We start from the raw sequence: 21,901 nt of genomic DNA, 5'->3' as shown, positions 1-21,901 counted from the left end.
GCATTTGACTCTATTTTTAACAGACAGAGACTGTCAAATACCGTGTTTAAATGCGAGATGATGGTCTAATGCAGCGTGAGCTTATCGCGGGCGTCAATGGGTTTTCATTGGTAAATGACCACCATTATCCACATTACCGGTTGATGTCCACCGGAAATGAAGCACGGGGGCGTTGAGTCATGTTCACGCTTACAGTGTCGTAATGGACTAATACATCGCAATGCCCTCTGGAGAGAGACGCGCGCTGTTTGATTCTCTCTCAAGAGATGATTGGGAGCGATGACGGGGGTTGCCCGGAGCGCTCAGTCGCGGCAGGGAAGTGGCGGAAGGAAGATGAACGTCCTCTCCGAGGAGGAGTGCTACAAGACCTACGAGGAAGGTAAGGAACGAGTTTTGAGTATATTTGAATTTTTTCTGCAATGTTTAAAGAAAAAATAAAAGTGTTTAAGCATCTATTCTGAAACATTGCAGCAGCATAATTAATTATATTTTAAAGTGGATTCGTTTGGGTTATTTTCACTTGACTCGATTGCCACAGCCATTACGTTTTGTATATAATGACTTTTGCATCATGCAGTTTCCAGAAGAAAAAAAAAAGGCTTCCCAAAAGACTTAGCATGTTAATAAAAAAGGAAGGGCAGAATTTTCTGTGAAAATGTTTGAAAATATAATATTTAATTAATATAATATTTAAATATAATAAATATTTAAACCACCACCACTTTAAAAGTGGTAGGAACGAAAGAAGGAAAACTTTGAAGAAACGTCAAAATTCGTTTGAATTTCATTGCAACAATAAAAATAGCATTTTTATTAATTGAATTTAATATTAATGTTGCAAAATTTATTAAAATAGAAGAAAAAAAAACTGAAATGTCGTAGCTGTTTGTGCTTGCTTTATTTATCTTTATTTTATTTTTATGGTTTGTTTTTAACTAAAGGGAACGATAATGAGCACACACAAATATATATTTAATATCATTGCAAAGATATATGAATTCAAATTCTATAACTAAAATTATGAAAACTAATGTTGAAAAATTCATTTAAAGATTTGTTAAAATTAGTAAAAAATTGTATGGTAATAAAATTGATAGAATTAAAAAGCTAATTTTTTTTAATGTTGTCTAAATAGTCTTTAGATGATAATGTTCTACAATATCACGATAAAAAATATTTACATTTCGGTTAGGGTAACTAATAAAAACTCATTTAAAATTTTATAAACTTATCTGTAATGAGCTTCTATCATTCACGAAGTAATTACATGTGGAATTTGGTGATTCTATAGTGGTGACGAAATTTAAAGATCTATCCTGTAAAACACTGCATTCTGTTTGTACGTTTTTATCATTATACAATTTGTAGAAAGTGTGCTAGTATAAAAATAGAGTAATCTAAACTATTTAGGTGGTAAAATGGTTTGCTTGCTGCTATTTTATGGAAAGCTATTTTTTGGGAAAAATATCAGGATTATGGTGTTTTTTTTCTGAAATGTTTTGCTGGAAAAAACATTTTGTTTTTCAAATTGAAGACTCTTAATTGCATAACTATATCTAATTTGATTTTTAAAAGTACTTTAATTTCGCTTTGAAAATTATTTTACTTATATTTTTTTTATCATGATATTAGTAGATGGACCTTAAATATATTTTTAATTTTGATTTTGCTTAGCGTGCTCAAAAATTTTGAATTTTTGTCCGTTTGAAATAAAGCAATAACAAAAAAAAAAGTTAAAAGGTATTACAAACGTCGCAATTACATTGATTCATTATCTTTAATTAAAATCCAAAAATTAGCCTAAGTATATAGTGTATTTTACATTTATATGTGATATTATTTGTAATTCATACGGAAAAGAAATTAAAGATAAATTCCGAGATTTTGGGCTATTCTATTTTTGTTTTATTTTTATTTATTCAGCAGTAATAATATGCACACTAAAAAAAATATTAAATATCATCATAATGCCCGTGAGTGAGAAATAATGCTACAAAATATATTTTAAGTGTGCTGTATAATATAATAAAAATATTTTAAATTATATATTTAAAATATCTTTAAAAATATTATAATTTGAAAAAAATTATTGATATAAAATTGATATCTCTCAGAAGCTTTTTTTTTAAAAAAAATGTTAAAGTAACATCTAAATAATTTTGTCTAGTTACATGTTTCGGAATTATTGTGCAAAAATTTAGAATTTTAATTAACTTTATATTAAAAATCTAATTAAAATTTTTTTTAAAGTTATCTTGATGCACCCTTTATATCCAAAAAGTAATTCCAGATTAAATTTGGTTGCTCTAGGTCTAACGGTTTCCTCTATAGAGCTTTTGAACAGTATTCACCTTGCCCCACGTATGTCGCATGGCGTAATTTGTTAATACTATGCCTGCCTGTAAAGATTATGATGTTAATATAACAAAACACACTGATCATCTTAAAATGGGGTCAATTCTCGTGACGTAGCAATTTCAAAATGTAACTACGCATGCCATCAAACTACACATTTCCTTATTCTGTGCTGTGACGTCGAGTGACGAAATTTACAGATGGTAATGCCAATCTATGAACGTTGCCATTCGAATACCTTACAAAAATGTTTTTCTTAAGCTTACTGGGAAATTTAAAAACAGCAAAATTCTAACCATTATGCAAATTCTTACGAATTAACATTCAATAGTTACAGAACAGATAGTCCTTCGTCCCTTTTGTTGTCTGGATTTATTTGAAGGACAAAAAGTAGAAAATGACTGAGATTCATTGCTCTTTCGGGTTGTCGGATTAATTCATGTGTTAGTTAAAATTGAATAGAAACATAATTAGTAATGTGAAGGTTAGACTTTTTTAAAAAAAAAAGACTTGAAAATAATAGTATTCATATCAATAATTAGTTTTCTCAATCGATCAGCTGCTTCATTGACAATATTGATTGTGTTTGATTTCAGATAGATTGATTAGATAAAACATCATGTCCATGATTCTGTGAAATTCTCAGACATTAAATCCGTATTAATTAAGTTTTATGATTATGTATATGAAACTTTCTTATGGAGTTCAACAACATAGCGTTATTAGTAATATCCTGTAAATATCCGGTTCATTTATCTTCTAAATTTTGCAATATTGTAACTTAACCTTTTTATTTGTCTTATAAAGCTGCATGGATATTAAACATAAACCTTCGTCTTCAGTTTTCAATAATAGGAGAAAAATTATACAATTAAGTATTTGATGAAAAAATGAAAATGGTTTGAATTATTAGACAACGACGTTATCTATTGTTGGAAATTAGGAAAAAAATATTTTTAGAAAATTTCCAAAATTCAGGAAAATTTGTATGACTGTTTAGTGGGCATTCTTAAAAAGAAATATTTTTTTGAAATGATGTAAATTAACTTTTATGCAATAATAATTTTGGAAGTTATCGAGGAAAAACGCAAAAATGTTGCTTAATTTTTAATTAATTAAACTTTTAATTAAGATTAAAAAACACTCCGAGGTGTACAGTGCCACTCTCCAAAGTATATATGTCCCGATCTGGCTTGTAGGGGGTCAACATACACGCACAAACACACTTTACCTTTATTATTCGTAGAGATTAGTGTATTTTGTTTTAGTTCATATTAAAATAAAATAAAAGTTAGCTGGAAAAATTTTAACTTTTATGTTCTGTACAAACAATTTTGATTTAAAATGAGAAAGGAACTATAAAAATATTTTTATTTTCATCATTATTATTTTTTTTCAAAGCGAGGCTGATTTATTTTCATGCTCTTTCATTAGAATTTATGAAAATTATATTTGTATAAATATTTTGCAATTTTTTTGCTGAATCTTAGGTAAATTTTAACGAGTTGTAAATATTGTTAATTTTTTTCGTTTTTTTCATTCGAATTAAGAAAATAATATTTTTTGTATTGAAACGTGGATTTTTTTAGGTCTATGAAATAAGCACCTTTCTTGACCCTCTTACAATCTATCAATAATCAGATCATATAAACCGTTTGCTTTTTATTTTACAAACCATGTATTTATTTTGGTACACTGGCATATGTTTTGTTGATTCATAACATATTTTATGCTTATTATCTACAATAAAAAATTTCTTTCAATATAAATAAAAGTCATATATAAAAAATGACTATTAATAATATGAAGTTTTTAAAACACGCTTTTATTAATGTACTAAAGATAGATAATTATTTTTAATCAAACATTTGGAAGGAAAAACTCATAAAATAGTTTGAATATTTGTCATATTTTTAAAAAACTTTAATCACGTTTATAAATAATTTTCATCCTTAATATACGTTTCCGAATTTTCTCTTTTGATATATATGATGGCCCAATCTTCTAATTGCATTTTTTACAAAAATTCATGCTTTTTCGAGTTTTTTTTTTCTAATTTTTGATTTAAAAAATATTTTCTATTTTTTTATGTACCAGTTTCATATTTATTTTTATGATTTTTTTACCTTTAATATATTTTATAATTCATTGTCATAATTATTATGAAAACCTGCGATCCATTTTGTTTTTAATTCTCTATCAGATTGTGCTCTTTTTTTTTTTCACAAAGACAGAATTCCTTTTTCAGCTAAATGTTTTATGAAAATATTTAAATAATGCATTTTCAACGAAAGTATATTACTGCGCAGAATTTCAGAATCTTAATACATCCGAAACTGAGCAATCGGTTTTATAACAAATGAATTCGTAACAAGTATAGGGAATTAAATAAAGACGCTTAAAAGTAATATTTGTTATGTCTATACTTTCCTTTTTGCATATTTATTATAATATGAGACGCAATCGATTGAATTTATTTAATTTATGTATAAACTTTACAGTTGACTTACTGGACTATTTTATCATTCATATTTTTAATCGTAATATAGTGACTCTTTTTTTGTATTAAGAAAGGTGACTGCATTCGTTCAGGCAGAGACCTCAAATGCGGATGTTTAAAAAATATCTAATTTTTAAATTTCACCAGCCTATTCTTCTTTAAAATTCTTTAATATTTATGAGTAAACATTTCTAAGCAATTCATCTTTACTTAAACTATTTTAAATTGAACCATTTTTTTATATGTCTTTAATAATAGCTTCATTTTCAAGCTTATTTCCCAAATTATGGGATTGTATTAATATTTATAGAATGAAAATTGAGTCGAAAAAATTGTTGCCCTTGAATGAAGGAGGGATATGTAGAAGTCAGAAGTCCTGTGTTAGATAGACATATGCTCTTTTCGTTTTGGGTGCGGCCGGTGCTAATTTTTGACGCACTCGTCTTTGGACACAGACACACACATCATCATCAGCTTCAAAAAATCGACTTTAATTTATCCATGAATCCATGAAAACGGGGCAGACCAGGAGTTCTCAAACTTTTTAAATATTGTATCTCATATATATATATATATATATATATATATATATATATATATATATATATATATATATATATATATATATATATATATATATATATATATATATATATATATGTATTCCAATTAAAATTCTAAATGGCATACTTATAATCAAAGCATAAAATACTTTATATTATATTATCAAATTCTTTAATATACTTTGCATGATAAAATATAAATATTCAAAATATTGCAATTAAACAGTATTGTTTTGTCATATGACAGTATGACATATGATAAATGGGTGTAAGAAGCAGGGGAAAAATACATATTTCGATTTTAAAAATTAAAAGAAAATATAATATAAGCAATTAATTTTGAATACTTATTTAACCCTTTGACGACTAATGGGACATACTATGTGTCACACCTGTATCTAAAATCCGTAGTCAATGGGTTAAATCCTTTGTGTAAACACTGTATTATCAGAAATAATGTAATGTATATTAATAGTGCATGTACACAGAGCATAAAAGAGCTCTAAGATAAAACGGTATGTGATCTTTAAACCATAACCGTACAAGTTATGTTAGAACGAAATCCCATCCACGAAAAAAATGCTTTGTCTGTTCGCGTGCCTGAAGACACAACAACTAAAAAAAATAAGCAATGTTCTACAGATGAATACGGCGTGCGGTTTTATCAGAAGGATTGTTGACTTACTCAAATTTTTGATCAAATCTGTCAGTGAATTGACTATCTGTCAGTTTGTCTAAAACACAGTAACTTAACCACTCACGGTGTGGTTTCCGAAATTTTCCCAAACCTTTTTTGTGTAATTCATAAACTTCTTTCGATTTTGTTTCTTTATTATTTTTATCAAAAATTATCTGACAAAATGGATTCAGGTTTATGCGAGTTTTACGTCAATTCTGTCACGCTCCAAATCAATTACCAGTTTCCTTTGGAAAATAATTCATCTAGCTTCTTTATTATTATGCGTTGTTTCCGATAGCAATTATCTTTTGTAGACATGACTTTGAGAAAAACATAGACCGTATCCACATAGGTAAAAAGTATTTATACTTATCATCTTACACCATGAAAGTTTTTAGATATCTGCTTTTTCTAGTTTTGCTTCTAATTGATTTTATTTTGTATTTAAATTCACACTGATGATGTTCGTTTTGGAAATTCATTCCCGGATCGGCCCAGTGTCTTCGCTTCAGAAATTCATACATTCAGCTTCATTCTTCATTTTCCTGTCATTCTTGGGTTATTTTATTCGGCAGAAGAATAATTCGCAATAAGAAAAATCAGCGCATTCCCGGAATGCTTTGCTAGGGCTTAACTTTCTTCCCATTAGATATAGTTTCTTTCAGTTCTTTTTATTCTTTTTCTACTCTTCTGTGTGAACTTGAGAGATTTTTCACTTTAATTCGAAATTTGTGTACTCATTTTTTCATACGGCTATGTAAATAAATGTGGATTATTCGCAGGGGCTAATCCATATTCATAATTTCACGGATATCCGGGGTTGTATTGTTAAATCAAAATGTAAACGTCTCTTCCACCGTCTTTCATTTCATCTTTATTTTGGTGAAATCAACACCTCTTGGCTTGAGCAGAATGATGGGTTTCCGTATCTGAGAACGTACAGTAGGTAAGGTAGGGGCTATTTGTAGCAATTTTTGAAAAAATGCTTATATATTTTGAAATAATTGCGTTTCCTTGATTGTAGCTGCATTTTTGAAGCTTAATTATTCATTCATATTATGCATTAAAACATTTGAATATTATGTGATTTTAGCACTAGAAATAGTTTTCTTCAAAATCAGAACCAATTTTAAGTGCTAGAAATATTTTTTTGCCCGGATATATGAAGGTGTAACAGATGGGGCACACGTTGTATCAATGAAAACAGAAATATTTAATATTATTTTCTTTTTATCATTATTTTTTAATTAAGACACATACGAAACTGAGTAATTACTATCCTTTTCCACAATGATAAATATTATTAAGTGATTGGCAGCAAAATAACGATAAAATTATTTAATTAATCAACATAAAAATCATCTGCATAAAGATTGCAGTTAGTTCAAGCAAATGATAGACAACATCCTATCGCGCACATTTTGTAACCAAATTTCTCAATTTAAGTATTAGACTCATTTTCCGTGATGAGAATTGTGCGCAGCACTGGTCTGTTTTTAATGTCTTATTTTTTGGAACCAGAGTAACCTGGTTCTATCTCCAATTTCAATAAAAACCTTCAAGTAAGTGGGCCTAGTCTATTCTAAATCTGTTGTGTCCAAACATATTACAGTATACTCCCGAGTATCCGGTTCGCAACTATCCAGCTTCCGCACTATCCGGCCTAGTTTTCTTTATCGCAATTAATCGAGGAAGGCAAGGCGTCGCATTGGCAACATTGCCAAGGCATTGAAAGAGAGTGTCTGCTACGATCCTATCCTCCTATTGAAATATGTGTCGTGTGCAAAATGCAAGTTGTGACAGGAAAGGAGTAGCATTCTGTTCGTTGTTCTTTGGTTCGTCAGTGCGTAAAGAACCTCAATTGCTGCCGCTGTTCCTGATTATAACTGCATAGGTCGTACAGTATTCATAAATTGTTCTTGGAGTATGCTTAATGTTTTTAAAAATATACCACAGTGAAGTGTACAGAATTCATGTTAAAATGTTAACACGTTATATCATTTAACTTCATTTTTCTCTAATAAGTTCTTGCAGTGCAGTATATAAACATAAATAAATTACAAGTAGGGAGCCTTCTATTGAAACTCAACACGTTACCGGCAACTGCTTCTATATTTCATACAGCCACGACCGCATTCACATTCTACGTGGTTGGAGATCAATGGAGGGTTTAGTACTCAATAAGAAATGAGAAAGAAAAAAAGAAGTTTTTATACCAAAAATCACTGTATTAATACGTAACAGTGAATTTTGGTATAAAAACTTTGCCTTCTAATATTGGTGGGCAAAGAAATGAGTTCATGGGACTCTAGCATATCCAGCTTTTTCGTTATCCGACCTTCCTTCAACCACATTAGGCCGGAAAATCGGGAGAGTACTATACTTCTAGTGCGACACGAAAGTTTAAAGAGGGAATGCAACCACAGGCGCTATCTGCATCATTTAAACTCAGTAAAAAATGACATGGTCTTCCTAAAAATAATCTTAATCTCAACGTTGCTACAAAATGGCATGTTAAGATAATATAGTATAAATATATATCGCCATCTCTGCAAACTAGGGCAAAACAATTCTTCATTATCAGTATCTGTATTTTAGTTCAGAATCCTATTCTTCAACTTTTTTTTATTTTGTTCCTCTTGTCGTTTTTTTCTTAATCCGCTGCCTTATTCTTTCTTTTACCATTTTGTTCTCATTTTTTATCAATTATATTGTGACATTCCTTTACTGTTTCTTTTTTCCCAGATGGATCAGTTAAGAAGGGAGATTTATTATTATTATTATTAATAGGAGCTTTTATTAGATTCTATCAGATATGGATTCTTAGAAAAAGGTCCAATCGTTGAAGGTGCTTGTTAATACTTGAAATAGAGAATTGAATAGCATGAATGGAATAGAGATCAAGAGAAATCTCGCAAGTTGTAATAAGTTACAACTTGCCTTATCGCATAGTTACAGAAATTTTTATTGCTTGCAATTATAAAATAAAATGATGCATTTTTAGTTTCTCTATACGTAGTGTAGTAAAAATATAGTAATCGTCAAAAATTTCGAACTCGAGATTTTGACGAATCTTCACGTTTTAGACCACCCTGAGTTCAAAAAGCCCGTTTTTGGAACGATCAAGATAAGTCGTAAACGCTTTGAGCTGGATGGTTGAAATTTAACATAGAGTCTTTACACCAAATTTGTAGATTTCTATCATATGTTAAGTAACCTCTGTTCTGAGGAAGTCCGTCTGTCTGGCTGTTCGAAAATCATTTAACACGATGACTGCAAAACGAAGAGAGCTAAATAGATAAAATTCGATACACAAGGCAGATACTCGTCGAATTTTGAACTAAATCTAACAAAGAGTTGACTGTCTGTCGGTCTTTCAGAAACAAGTAAACGTGATAATTCAAGAATGTAAAGACTTAAATATATCAAATTTGGTATGGTATTTTGTGACTACAAGTGCAGTTTTGTATCAATTCTTTGTTTCAATTGATCGAAAAAATACGTGTGTAAAGCACAAATTTGATTTTCTGATACCATTCACCGAATGCCAGGGATTAATCGCCAAAAAACTCGCCAAAGATGACACGGTAGATTCCAGATAAAATGCTAAATTCACGTCAAAGGTTAGTATTTCGTAACAATTATATGCTATTATCATGCAAGGTGTTCTGTACCATAACAAGTTTATTAGAGTGTATACAAGAAAGTTTTGGGAAGACCACACCTGCTGGTTTTAAAACTTAATACATAAACAAAATAAATAAGCAAAAAGTTTTTGAAAATATGAATTAACTTATTTTAAATCAATTACTTTTAAAATAAAAATATAGAGTTAAAAAATAATTTTGTTTTACTAACAAGCTAAAACAGTACCACATATTTAACTCACTAACCGTTTCAGCTGTTAACTAACATCGCTTGTAATACGTAATGTTAACTGGGACTGTCATAAAAATCATATTTAGAGAACATTTTGATTAAAAATTTTTAAAATATCTGCATAAAGTGGATGTTAAAATTAATAGCTTGTGGCTATCCTGCATAAACATTTTAGTTCCTTCAGAAATTTAAATTTAAATTTAAATTGTTATGTAATTTAATTATGATGTACTGGCAAAATTCTCCCGATAAAATGCTTTTGAGAGCATTCTGTTCCAAAAGCTTGTTTTCATTAATCACGTTATTAATTGATTTTAACTTCTTTTTCAATGCACGGTAATACTTCCTCACAAATGGTATAATTTAAAAATTTGCCTTTATGAAAAACGTTCAATGGATTTTAACAAAACGTTTCGTGAAAATGCCAAATTAAATTTGCGAAAGAAAATACAAATAGAATGTTTTAATATAATTCTATTCTTTTTTTTATGAATATTATCTTATAAGATATTTCACATCTTGATAAATTTTTAAATTTATTCGATGGTTTGAATAATATGAAAACTAGTTTCATTAACCAAACTAATTTCCATCCTAATTTATTGTTCCAAACGATTTATAAATATAAGGATGAATATTTAAATGTCTTTTATTCAAGTTATTGTTTTGCCAATCTTGATGAAATTCAGGACACATTTTTTTCAAAAAAAGAGAAAGATCACTGTAAGTTTTCGTAGTCCTAAATTAATTAAAATTTCAGTTAATTGGAATATGATTTTGGTGTTTTTAGCTATATTTTTCGTGATTACTGCTTAAATAAATAAAAAATACTTAATAAAATAAAAATGTTTAAATAAATAAAAATTAAATTAAATACATAATAAAACTTACTACTTAAATAAAAACTTACTGAAATAAAAATGTTTACACCACTTTAAAATTTGAAAAAAATACCTTCGTAATGATATTAATTTAATTGTAGTACAGTTTCCAATAAAATTTTTAAAAGAATTTTAAATTATGTTTTTATGAATTTCAGTATTATTATTATAAGAAATATTTAAATAAAATTAATTTAATCGAATTCATATAATTTGAAATTAAATTCTTATTTTTCACATCGTCATACGAGACAATGTATTATGTTTTCATGCAATTATTTATTATTTTTTGACTTTTATGTTTTATTTTATAAATCTTTTTATCTATTTATCTATTAATAAATTATCTTTAAATCTATTTATAAATTTTTTTATAATTTTATTATCTTTTGTTAACGGTTTTGTTCGTTAAGAATTTTTAGTCGTTTAAAGACTTCATTTTTTCGCAAGCAAACAACATCTAAGCATCTTTATTCAAGCTCTCAAATATTTTGACATCCACTAACTGTAACTTTTTCGCTCCTATGGGATAACAGCCTTTGTCGCGATATCCCTAACTGTTTATATTCAAGACTAATTCAAGACTTCATTTAATAAGCTTTGTATAGCAAAAATTTATCTCGGACTGACTACAAATTGATATTTTTATTGCTAAACAAAGGGTCTTTTAGTTTTGCATTATGGTCACATATTTTTGGTTTTTTTTAATTCCACAATTATTATAATTTGAATTTATTTTCTTTTAAACAATTTGACTGGAAAAAATAAAAATAAATTTTTATTGTCCATGAAATTTATTATTTGAAAAAATCTAATAGTTTCTAAAGATATTTTGCAAGATGATTGCGTTCTTTATTTCTAGATCTTTTACAGTTTCAAATCCAGATTTTTTTTTTTTTTTTTGCTCAGTTTTATTAATTGCTTTAGATTTTGTATAGTTAAGCTTAAAATTTCGTTATGATAGCTAGATTAATTTTTTTTTTTTTTTGCAAAATTTTCCAAATGCCACAATTCAGGCAGTTTTTATTGTAACCCTAAAAAACGGAAATGTTTCTTATCGGAAGAACTTCGGCTTTTTTTTTGTTACTATACAAGATGGCAGCCGTTTGGCGCTAGTTTCGGGAATTTGGCGATAATTCTCTTTGGATATATCTTCAGACATTTAACTTAATTATGGAGATTTACGTTCGGGATTTCGAGAATCATCTTCTCAATAATTTTCTTTTTATTGAATTTACTAGGACAAATGTATTTACTATAAATATATTGAACTGATTAGGAATCTTGACAATGTCATTTTAAGGGGACAGTGGACTCTATTGGACACTTTTGCGAATTATTCATTTAGGGTTATGGAATTTTTTTTATCTTTCAGTATTAAAATATAAATACTTCAAATTTCTTTTAAAACTTTTTAAAACGAAATATGTTATTTTTAAAAATTAATATATATATATATATATATATATATATATATATATATATATATATATATATATATATATATATATATATATATATATATATATATATATATATATATATATATATATATATATATATACAAAATTGTGTATGTAATTCGAATTAAATGCTAATTTTTAAAAAATATTTTTTATGCACACTTATTGAATTTTTATAAGGATTTTTTTCTGGACTAAAATTGACTTTTAACTACCTTAAAATCCTCGAAATACAAACTGCATACCCTGTTTTCTTTTAACGTTTAACTGAAATCTTTATTATCAATTTTATTTAATTTGGTTAAAATTAAGACACCTGGAGCATTTCAAAGATATTTAAATCTAATTACAATATCATTTTGAGAAAAGGCATGAAGATGTGCTTCATTTCCCCAGGCCTTTCAAATAATCATTTTATTGAACAATACATATTATAGCACTGTTTTCGTTGAAATTAAACATATATTATGGTGATAAAAATAAAAAGTAATTTTTCATCCATTTTTCCTTATTTCATACTCAAAAGGACATTTAAGAACGCTTAAAAGTGACCTCTAAAAAATATACTCTACTAATTTAGTAATTAGAATCCTGCTCTTCATTGTGAAGCAATAATTTTTATTGCTTTTATGAAATTGATTGAGATTTTGTTAAGTATAATTGTAATTGATAAAAAGTGAAAAAGACCAAGATATCAGAAACTACCAAATAGTTGTTTAATTGTCTTAAACAGGAATTGAAAATACTGATGTTATGAACTTTTGGGTTGAAGTATTCAGACTGAAGGAAGATGCAAAAATGAATCATTTAACTTGACAAAATTCGTTAAATCTGTTTTATTTTCTTTCATCGATCCATTTTTAAAGTGCAATAAATTATCTGCGCAATAATTTGATAAATGATGGATATCATTGAGAATGGATAGTCTTCATGTTGTGCAGACCTATATTATTTTCAATATAGGTTTAATTGACTAATTAATTAATTAGACTAATATTATTATTTTTTCTTTAAACAAAAATGTATATGACGTTTTGGGGTCAAAAATTTCTCCAAAACTTCATTCCATTAGTCAAGATTTTAGAGAATTTTTTTAAAAAAATCTTCCATTCATGACATTTTAACAAAATACCTTATTTCCCATTAACCTTTCTCTTCCTGGTTTCAGTTCCTCCCTAACGTCTGTTAATATGGATTCTTTTATTTATATTCTAATGATGTATTGGAAATATTAAGTGAAAAGCCACTATTTTAATGAAACTGAACTTTAATTTATTACCTAATAAAAATGTAAATACAATAATTCCTAAAACTGTCTGCTCTCCCAAAAAGTTATATAATTTTAGCTATTATTTAATAAAAATGTTGAGAAAACGAAATGCTGAGTGATTTTGAAATGAAGCAGTGAATAATTATTTTCAAAATTGCAGTTTTTCTTTGGAGAGTGAAATTTTTTGAAAATATGACCAGCATAACAATTATTAAAAATCATGCTCTTTAGTGAAATATGATAGTTTTGAATATAAAGTTAGTGAATTATTAAATTGCTAGTTTTTCAAAAATTTTCTATTTGCCTAGCTAATTAAACTGTTTTAAAATATGCATATATGTATGTGCATTGCATTAATACTCCACATTATTTAAAAAATTTCGGATTTTTACTTCCTGCTAATTTTTAGGATTTTTTTTTATATGGAGTCGCAATCGCTCCGGATTTCCGTTCAACTTAAAGCCACGGTATAGCCACCGAATTTGAATTTTTCCAAAAAATTTTAAAGCGTCAAATTGAGCATTATATTTAACACTGTGTGATGTTGAATTCGATTCTTTGTTCAATTTAGAAAGCAAAAACTAAAGCAGAGGATTAATTTCTATGTGAATTTAATTTCCTATTCAGTTAACATTTTTCAGTTTTATCAAACAACAAAGGTGAAATTCTAAATATTTAAATATTCTATATTAATAGTTTAACAACTGGTAAAACAATATTCCTAATGAACAAGTTGTTCGCCAAAGGTAGCTTGTCCATTATATTCTTATAAGGCATGTTAATTTCTTCGAATTATATTTGTTTAAAAAATTTTTTCGTAATATATTTTTACCACCCTCCAAAGCGCATCTGTTTTAAATCGGTAGAGGCCAAATCTTTATCCAGTAGAATATCAACATATACATACACATACGCACATTTTTGCTTTATTAGTAGTAAAAACTTAACTATAAAAATCTAGCGATATTTGTTAGTCTTTATGTAGTGCTAGCTACATCATGTGATCGCAGATATTGTGATCATCTGTTTATATTATCAAAAACCTCTTATCCCCAAACTGACCTACTCTTATGTACATAAAATTATTCGCTCTATATGAACATTACATTGTTTAATACTATTAGTTTGGAATAAAAAATTGTCCGATTCTCCATTTTCAATACCATTGCATTAACGATCGATGCGCGAAGCATATTTTGTTCCACTTGTAAAGAAACTGAGAGTCTTTTTTCCTATGGGATAAGGTCCACTTTTTTTAGTCTGAACTAGATCAATCTGGATTAGTTTAAAAAGAGCCAGGTCTGACTTGAAAACTATTGAGCAGCCTGCGATTGAATTATGAAAGCAAAGTAGGTATGAAAAAAGAACTGATTTGAGTGTCCAAGACGAAATCCTTAACAGATTTATCTAAAAGAGTTAACCCAATTGCTTCTTCTCAGTAAAAGTTTGGAAAATCATGAGTTTTGTGAGCACGGCAAAGGTTGTAAACGCTGATGATTTCAATGGGAATAAATAAATAATTTGAATAAATCCCTCAAATAAACTCTGAAAAAAAAGAGAAGCATTAGATATTTTGAAATGTGGAGTGGTGTCATTTTTCCTACGGGATGAGGTTCATATTCTTTAGTCTGAACTAGAGGAATCTGGATTAGTTTAAATAAGGTCAGGTCTCACTTGGCCTATTGAGCAGCCGTAGATTTCTGCGATTGAATTATAAAAGCAAAACAGATACATAAAAAAAAACTGATTTGAGTGTTAAAAATGAAGTTCTTAACACTTTAATCTAAAATGAATTAACACAACGATCTCTTCTCCGTAAAATTTTGAAAAATCTTGTGGGCAATACAAAGAAATAATGATTTCAATGGGGATAAACGTGTTGAAAATCCCCTTTCAAAGAACGCTGAAAAGAGACAAGCATTCGATATTTTGAAACGTGGTGTGCAGAATCCTTCAACGCATTCTTTAAAATCAATTCAAATATTAAAAATATATAAAAGAATTATTCGAATATTGTTATCAATCGGCTAAAATTTTCAAATTTTTCAAGTCTCGAAGTTATTACATAAACCAGCAGCTACTGCAATAGTACAACTCTTATATCAACAGAGCCCTTTAAATTATATTCGATGCATTTTTGAGGCACGAGCACGATGTTTAAAGACTGAAGAGATAAAGTTTTGGCTCGTCAATCAGACACCTCCAGTGCAGTTAAAGAAACCAAAAAAAACGAATCCTCAAAAGTTTCCCCAGATACAGATACGCTCACATTAGGACTGAGTGTCTGAATAAATCTGCTGTAAGTGGCAGCTGTGGATTTAAAGTGGGTGAATCCTTTGTTTGGAATAAATCAAAAAATGCCGAAATGGCGAGTTTCTTTTCCCTCCTATTGTTCGAACATCTCGCCATCATTCGTCATAGTTTAAAGCTTTGCTAGAATAACGTGTTAAATTTTTTTGTAACAAAAGTTTATGGTTTTTCATTTTACAAAGTAGTTATAAATTTATTTCAATGGATTGTGATTAAATTTCTTTCTACATAAGAGGGAGACAAGAAATTGCGAGAATAGAATAGCTAAATTATTTGAATTTGATACGGAACAGATGAGGTAGAATGTTTTATTTTTATACTATGAAATCGATTTAAAAAAATTACTTATTTTCTGCTTTTTAGCCTCTAATTTACAGATTTATTTTGACTATTAAGGAATATGAAAATCAGTTTATTTTTCCTATTTTCTATGAAATGGTGTCATATGTATGGAATCAACATTCAATTATATTTAGAAAATTTTAGGCTATTATGTATTTGATATCTGGCAGAGGTGAGCTACGATTATGGATTTGTTGATAGAATTGTGCTCATTTGTCGATAATATATTAAATCAGCAGGAGTGGCCCAAAACTCTCTTTGAGTATTCGCTAATAAACTTGTCATGCCAGAATACGTCTTGAATAGCACTGGCGTACAATAATTACTAAATATTAACTTTAGGCGGGAATTTAGCATTTTTTTCTGAAACTATCATATCATCCTTGGTGAGTTTTTGGCAAATAATCCCTTTTACGCGGTTAATAGTATCCAAAAATCGTTTTTATGCTTTAGACATGTTTTTCCTCATTCGATTGAAACAATGATTTGAAACAAAACTGCACTCGTAGCCACAAAATCCCGTATCTAATTTAATATACTTGTCACTGTGTTTTTATAATTATTATATTTACATGTTTCTGAAAGGATAGGACGATAGACAGAGAACCTTTTGTTGATTTTGGTTCAAACTTTTACAGGTGTATACGCTGTAGATATAATATATGCTGTAGATATGTACCGAATCTTATTTATCCAGCTCTCTTCATTTTGTAGCTATTGTGTTAACTTATGTTCAAACAACCAGACAAATGGCTTTTCTATAAACAGATTTTACACAAAAATTTGATAGAAATATACCAATTTGGTGTAGAGGCCATATACCAAATTTCATACGTTTAGCTCAAGACATTTTTGAGTTACCTTTGTCACAGAGAGATATACAGCCAGATGGAGATTTTCTAAAAGTATGTTTTTCGAACTCAGGAAGTCTAAAACGTAGAGATTCGTCAAAATCTCTAATTCGAGTTTTTTTATGATTACTGTACTTTATATTACGTACGCGAGAAAGTAAAAACACCATAATGTGAAATTTTCGATCAAGTGGTGCGGAATCCAAACCTTAGAATTGGAACTGAGTTTGGCATGATATTATTTGTGATTAATTTCAAACTTTCCTTAACCCTGTAGCTAATGTATTTAGAAAAAGTAGCTTAATTAATTCATTTTTAAAAGCACAAGTTTCTAATCTAATAAAACTTTCGAATATAAATCTTTTTATATTAATGGTGTGAATGAAAATGACTGATTAAATCAATTAGAAACATCAACATCCAAAGTTTCGGCCAAAAATGCAATTTTCGACAAACTATAGAAGAGAATCTGAACAGAGAAAAACATGTTTGTCAAAATTAAATTTAGATGAAATTGTGCTGTTCTCATCCGAAATAACAGTGAAGAATTGACAGGGCAATATAATAGTGGAGAATGCTATTAAGATATTTTTCTAAAAAAACTGCACAGAACCGTTATAAAATAGATATTATCTATATATATAGAACTAAAACAAGTATTTATTTTGTATGTTCTTGAATTCCTTATTGATGAGCAGATTTTCTTTAAATATTGTCTACAAATACTGAAAAGTATAAGGAAGGTTTTAATTAAGATTTCATTAATTAATTAAGTACTAATTTAAAACTATGCTTTCAGTGAGCAAGCAAACAATGTGGAGACTCCAAAGTTTTGTTCTGAATTTAAAATTACTTTAATATGTAGCTTTTTCTTATATAATTACATAGAAAAATCAGAATCAAAATTTCTTTTACTTTATTGATACTGAAAAATGCTTCGACCTTGAAACTTGTCTTGAGGTTCTTTATTCTCCAAAAACTAATTCAATACTTGGTTTCATGCATTTAATGGCGAATTTATATTTAAATTACCTTTTTAAAATGACTCTCCATATTCCTTCCAAATATCTATGTAGATACCTATTTAAGCTATAGGCTCAGATTAAAAGTGTCATTTTTAAAATATTATTAATAACTAATGGGAAAAATACCGATATAAAAAAGTTGGAATGAGCGAGGATAAAACCTGGGACCTTGTGGTTCGTAGTCCAGTAACATGACCACTATACAAAAGCAATTGCTCTTGTAGTGTAGCTGTTAACTGTAAAGTTTTATTCCTCTTTCACCGTCTAAAACTGTGTGCTTTGAGAAAGACCGCGAATGCCTTGCATATCTTTGATAAACATTATTTACTAAATAAAAAAATCTTTGATTTAAATTTAGCGTTTTTACTTAATTTATCGTATGAATATATATTTTGAATGCCTTTTTTCTCGAAGACTGAGAGCAAAATCGGAACTACAATGATATAAAATAACATACCGATTTTCATTGATTTATGTGTTATTGCGTTTATATGCATGTAAAAGCACAAACCGACAATTGGGCAACTGTTTGACAAATTTGATAAGAATCTACGTTTTGGATGTTAAATTTGTTTATCAATTTTTAACTGTCTAGCGCTTTAATTATTATTTTTTTTTGTATATGAAGTATAGGGAAAATAGAGTAATCGTCAAAAAAATTCGAAAAATTTGACAAATCTCCAAGGTTTAGAATTCCCTGCATTCGAAAAACATATGTTTGGAAAATATCTGTCTGTCTGTGACGAAATTAACTCAAAAACGCTTTGAGTAAGACAAACGAAATTTAGTTTATGGTCTTTGCACCAAATTTGCAGATTTCTGTCAAATTTTGAGTAAAATCTATTCAGAGGAAGTCCGTCTGTTCGGCTGTTAGAAAGTCAGTTAACACGATAATTATAAAACGAAGGGAGATATACATGTAAATTTCTGTACACAGATTTAACATCTATAGTGTAGACATCTGCCAAATTTTGAGCCGAATCCAATAAAGGGTTGATATTTTCAGAAACTGTACAGTCTGAAGTTTCAAAAACAAGTGAACGCGATAGTTAAAAAGCGCAATGGTTTAAGTATATCAAATTTGGAATGGGATTTTGTGACTACATTTATAGTTCTGTGTCAAATATTTGTTCTAATCGGCTGAGAATAAAGTGTCCAAAACACAAATTCGATTTTTGAAGACTATTAGCAGCATGCCAGGAATGAATCGCCAAATGGCTCGGCAAGGATGATAGATTTATTAAAAATGCTAAATGCATGTCAAATTCATTGTATTAATATTTCATAACTATTGTAAGTCAATGGCATGTAAGGCGTCCTCTGACATGACAAGTTTATTAGAGATAATGCGAGAAAATTTTTAGGAGACCACTCACACTTTTTTTTTTTTTTTGTTATTGTGTTCATTTTTAGTCGGTCGGCCAGAATGAGATTTCCTTCGAGAGGATTTCTTTAGAAATTTGATAGAAATCTGCAGATTTATTCTAAAGTTCATAGACCAAACATCAACCTTCTAGTTGAATGCGTTTTTTAATTACCGAATTCACATACAGACAGACATAATGTCAAAAATGCGTTTTTCTTACTCAAGGAATCATACAATTAGAAAATTCTTTGGGGAAATAGATATTCTACTTTTAATTAAAAATAAAGTTAAAAAAAGCTTTACAAAGGTGTGATTATTGATAATTTAGATAAAACATTTTACATTAAAAACAGTTTTACATAGCTTTCTATTGTTGAATTTGATTTATAATAATTTAAACCTTTGCTATAAATATTAATATCTCTCACATTTTGTGTGTGTGTATATATATTTGAATTATTAACCCTTTAAAGGGCCATTTTTTTCTAATCATATTATGTTAAAATATTGTTACGAATCTGTAATGCTGCTTCTCAGCATAGTTGGTTCCACCATCGGAAAAATGTTTTGCAGTCATCTGTATTGGCCGGAGTCCGTGTGTCGCGTCGGAGGTCCCCGAGCCTGGCGACAAACTTGGCGACCATTTGGCTGCTTGGCGACGAATTTGGCGACTTTGGCGCCAAAATGGATTATACCCGAAACATCGAGAATTTTCCCAATCCGTCCAGTAGGAACCGAGATACGCCTCGAACGTTCCTGATTGGTTGAGAGGCTTCTATCCCCGCCCCCTGAGACCTATAAAAGGAGGCGGCCACGGCTGCCACGGTCGTCGTAGTCGGAATCGACGGTAAAGAACTGGCCTTCCAGAGATTAGCAGAGCAGCGATGGAGTCAAGCTAGTGCTGAGCTAAGCTGTGCGCTACTATCTGCAGTAGAGAGTCTTGTTGTATGCTGCACGTCTCGGCTGAAGATAATCGTCTTCTGTGCTCTATATCGTTGTCGTCCTTGTGCTTTCCTGTGTGTCTACGTGTAAATAAACGTCGTTGTTTTATTTTCTACTGCCGCCTGCTGATTGAGCGTTCTCCACACCATATAACTTCCACTATCCAAACGGACCCCGGAAATTCCGTAACAATATGTTTAGGCTTGAAATTAGAATAAGAAAAGGGATTCATTTAGCTTATTAGATCAATTTAATTTGATTAATTAATAATTAAATAACAGATCAAGACACATCATTTTGTCTGAGATAAAGAACTGAAGCATCTAAAATTCTGACTTACTAAAAAAATGTGTCATAACTTATGCCAACCTACGTAATTTCATACAAAGATTTATAAATTTGGTGGAAAGCATTCTTCCCATGTCCTTAGAAAGAGTTAAGGACCTTGCAAAATTTTCTGAAACAATTGTCACATCTCTTCAAGAAATGACAAAGCCAATTAAAAGTCCTTTACTGTGGTCTTCACGTGATTTTAAAGCGATGACAGAGATGAACGATGACTTTAATGATTAGGTTAACATTATTAGTTGAAGTTTTAGGTAATTCTGTTAAAGCTGCCTAAGAAAAACACCGTTTTCTTTCGCTTTTTATATTAAAATAGAAAAACGATATCCCACCGGTAAAAAATTCAAACTTTGTTTATTCCATCTTGGGATTGATCTACAAGTTGCCATCTACAAAATGAGACAGCAAAAAATATTTCTTAAATAACGTTGCCATTCTAAAATAAACAAATAAATAAAATAAAATATTAATACATTTTCAACATCCTCCCACCTTTTGATTATAAATAATAATCAAAATATAATACTATTAGTTAAACACAGTTAAGAGATTCAATAAATGGCAACGTTTTACAAATTTTCAATTAATATTTAAATATAAAAATGAAAATTAATGGGAAAATGTCCAATCAAAAACAAAATAAATCACAAGTTCAGTCTCTCTGGCAATTTAATTCTTCTTCCGGCTCTACTAAATTTCATCTCGTTGCCAGAAGTACTGTCAGAAGTTTTGGTGATGTCATTTGACTTATTCAAATCATCTGGTGTCATCGAAGTGGAGAAGTCATCAGAGGATGTTAACTCTAATGGATATATTCTTTGAATTGGTCGCAGGAAATTCTGCTGTGAAGTTTGCACTCGAACAAGTCGTACATGTCCATCTTTACCTGGTATGATTTCTGTGATACGACCTAAAGGCCAGACAAGTCTCTTTTTATTATCTGCTCCCACCATAACAATGTCACCAACAGTAACTGTACATTTTCTTGATTTTTTATTTCTCCGCTGTATGAGAGCACCCAAATACTCAGATCTGAAACGATTTCTTAAGTCTTTAAGCACTGCTTGTCTGTATTTGAATCTATTGCTCACAGAATTTTGCTCTACAGCATCTATATCAGGAAGATTGCA

General features: G+C 29.1%; 1 protein-coding gene across 1 annotated transcript in view; it reads left to right on the top strand.

Moving 5' to 3' along the window:
* The first annotated feature begins 275 nt into the window (after positions 1-275).
* Positions 276-21,901, top strand: part of LOC129966561 (calcitonin gene-related peptide type 1 receptor-like) — a 70,893-nt gene continuing 49,267 nt past the window's right edge. Inside the window, exon 1 of the mRNA XM_056081010.1 lies at positions 276-379. Coding sequence (XP_055936985.1) covers positions 280-379 — 100 coding nt within the window. The 5' untranslated portion in view covers positions 276-279. The remainder of the gene's footprint in view (positions 380-21,901) is intronic.

Source organism: Argiope bruennichi, chromosome 4 (genome assembly GCF_947563725.1).
Source record: "Argiope bruennichi chromosome 4, qqArgBrue1.1, whole genome shotgun sequence".
NCBI lineage: Eukaryota > Metazoa > Arthropoda > Arachnida > Araneae > Araneidae > Argiope > Argiope bruennichi.
Note: the sequence above shows the minus strand (reverse complement) of the source record. Positions and strands in the feature narration are given on the sequence as shown.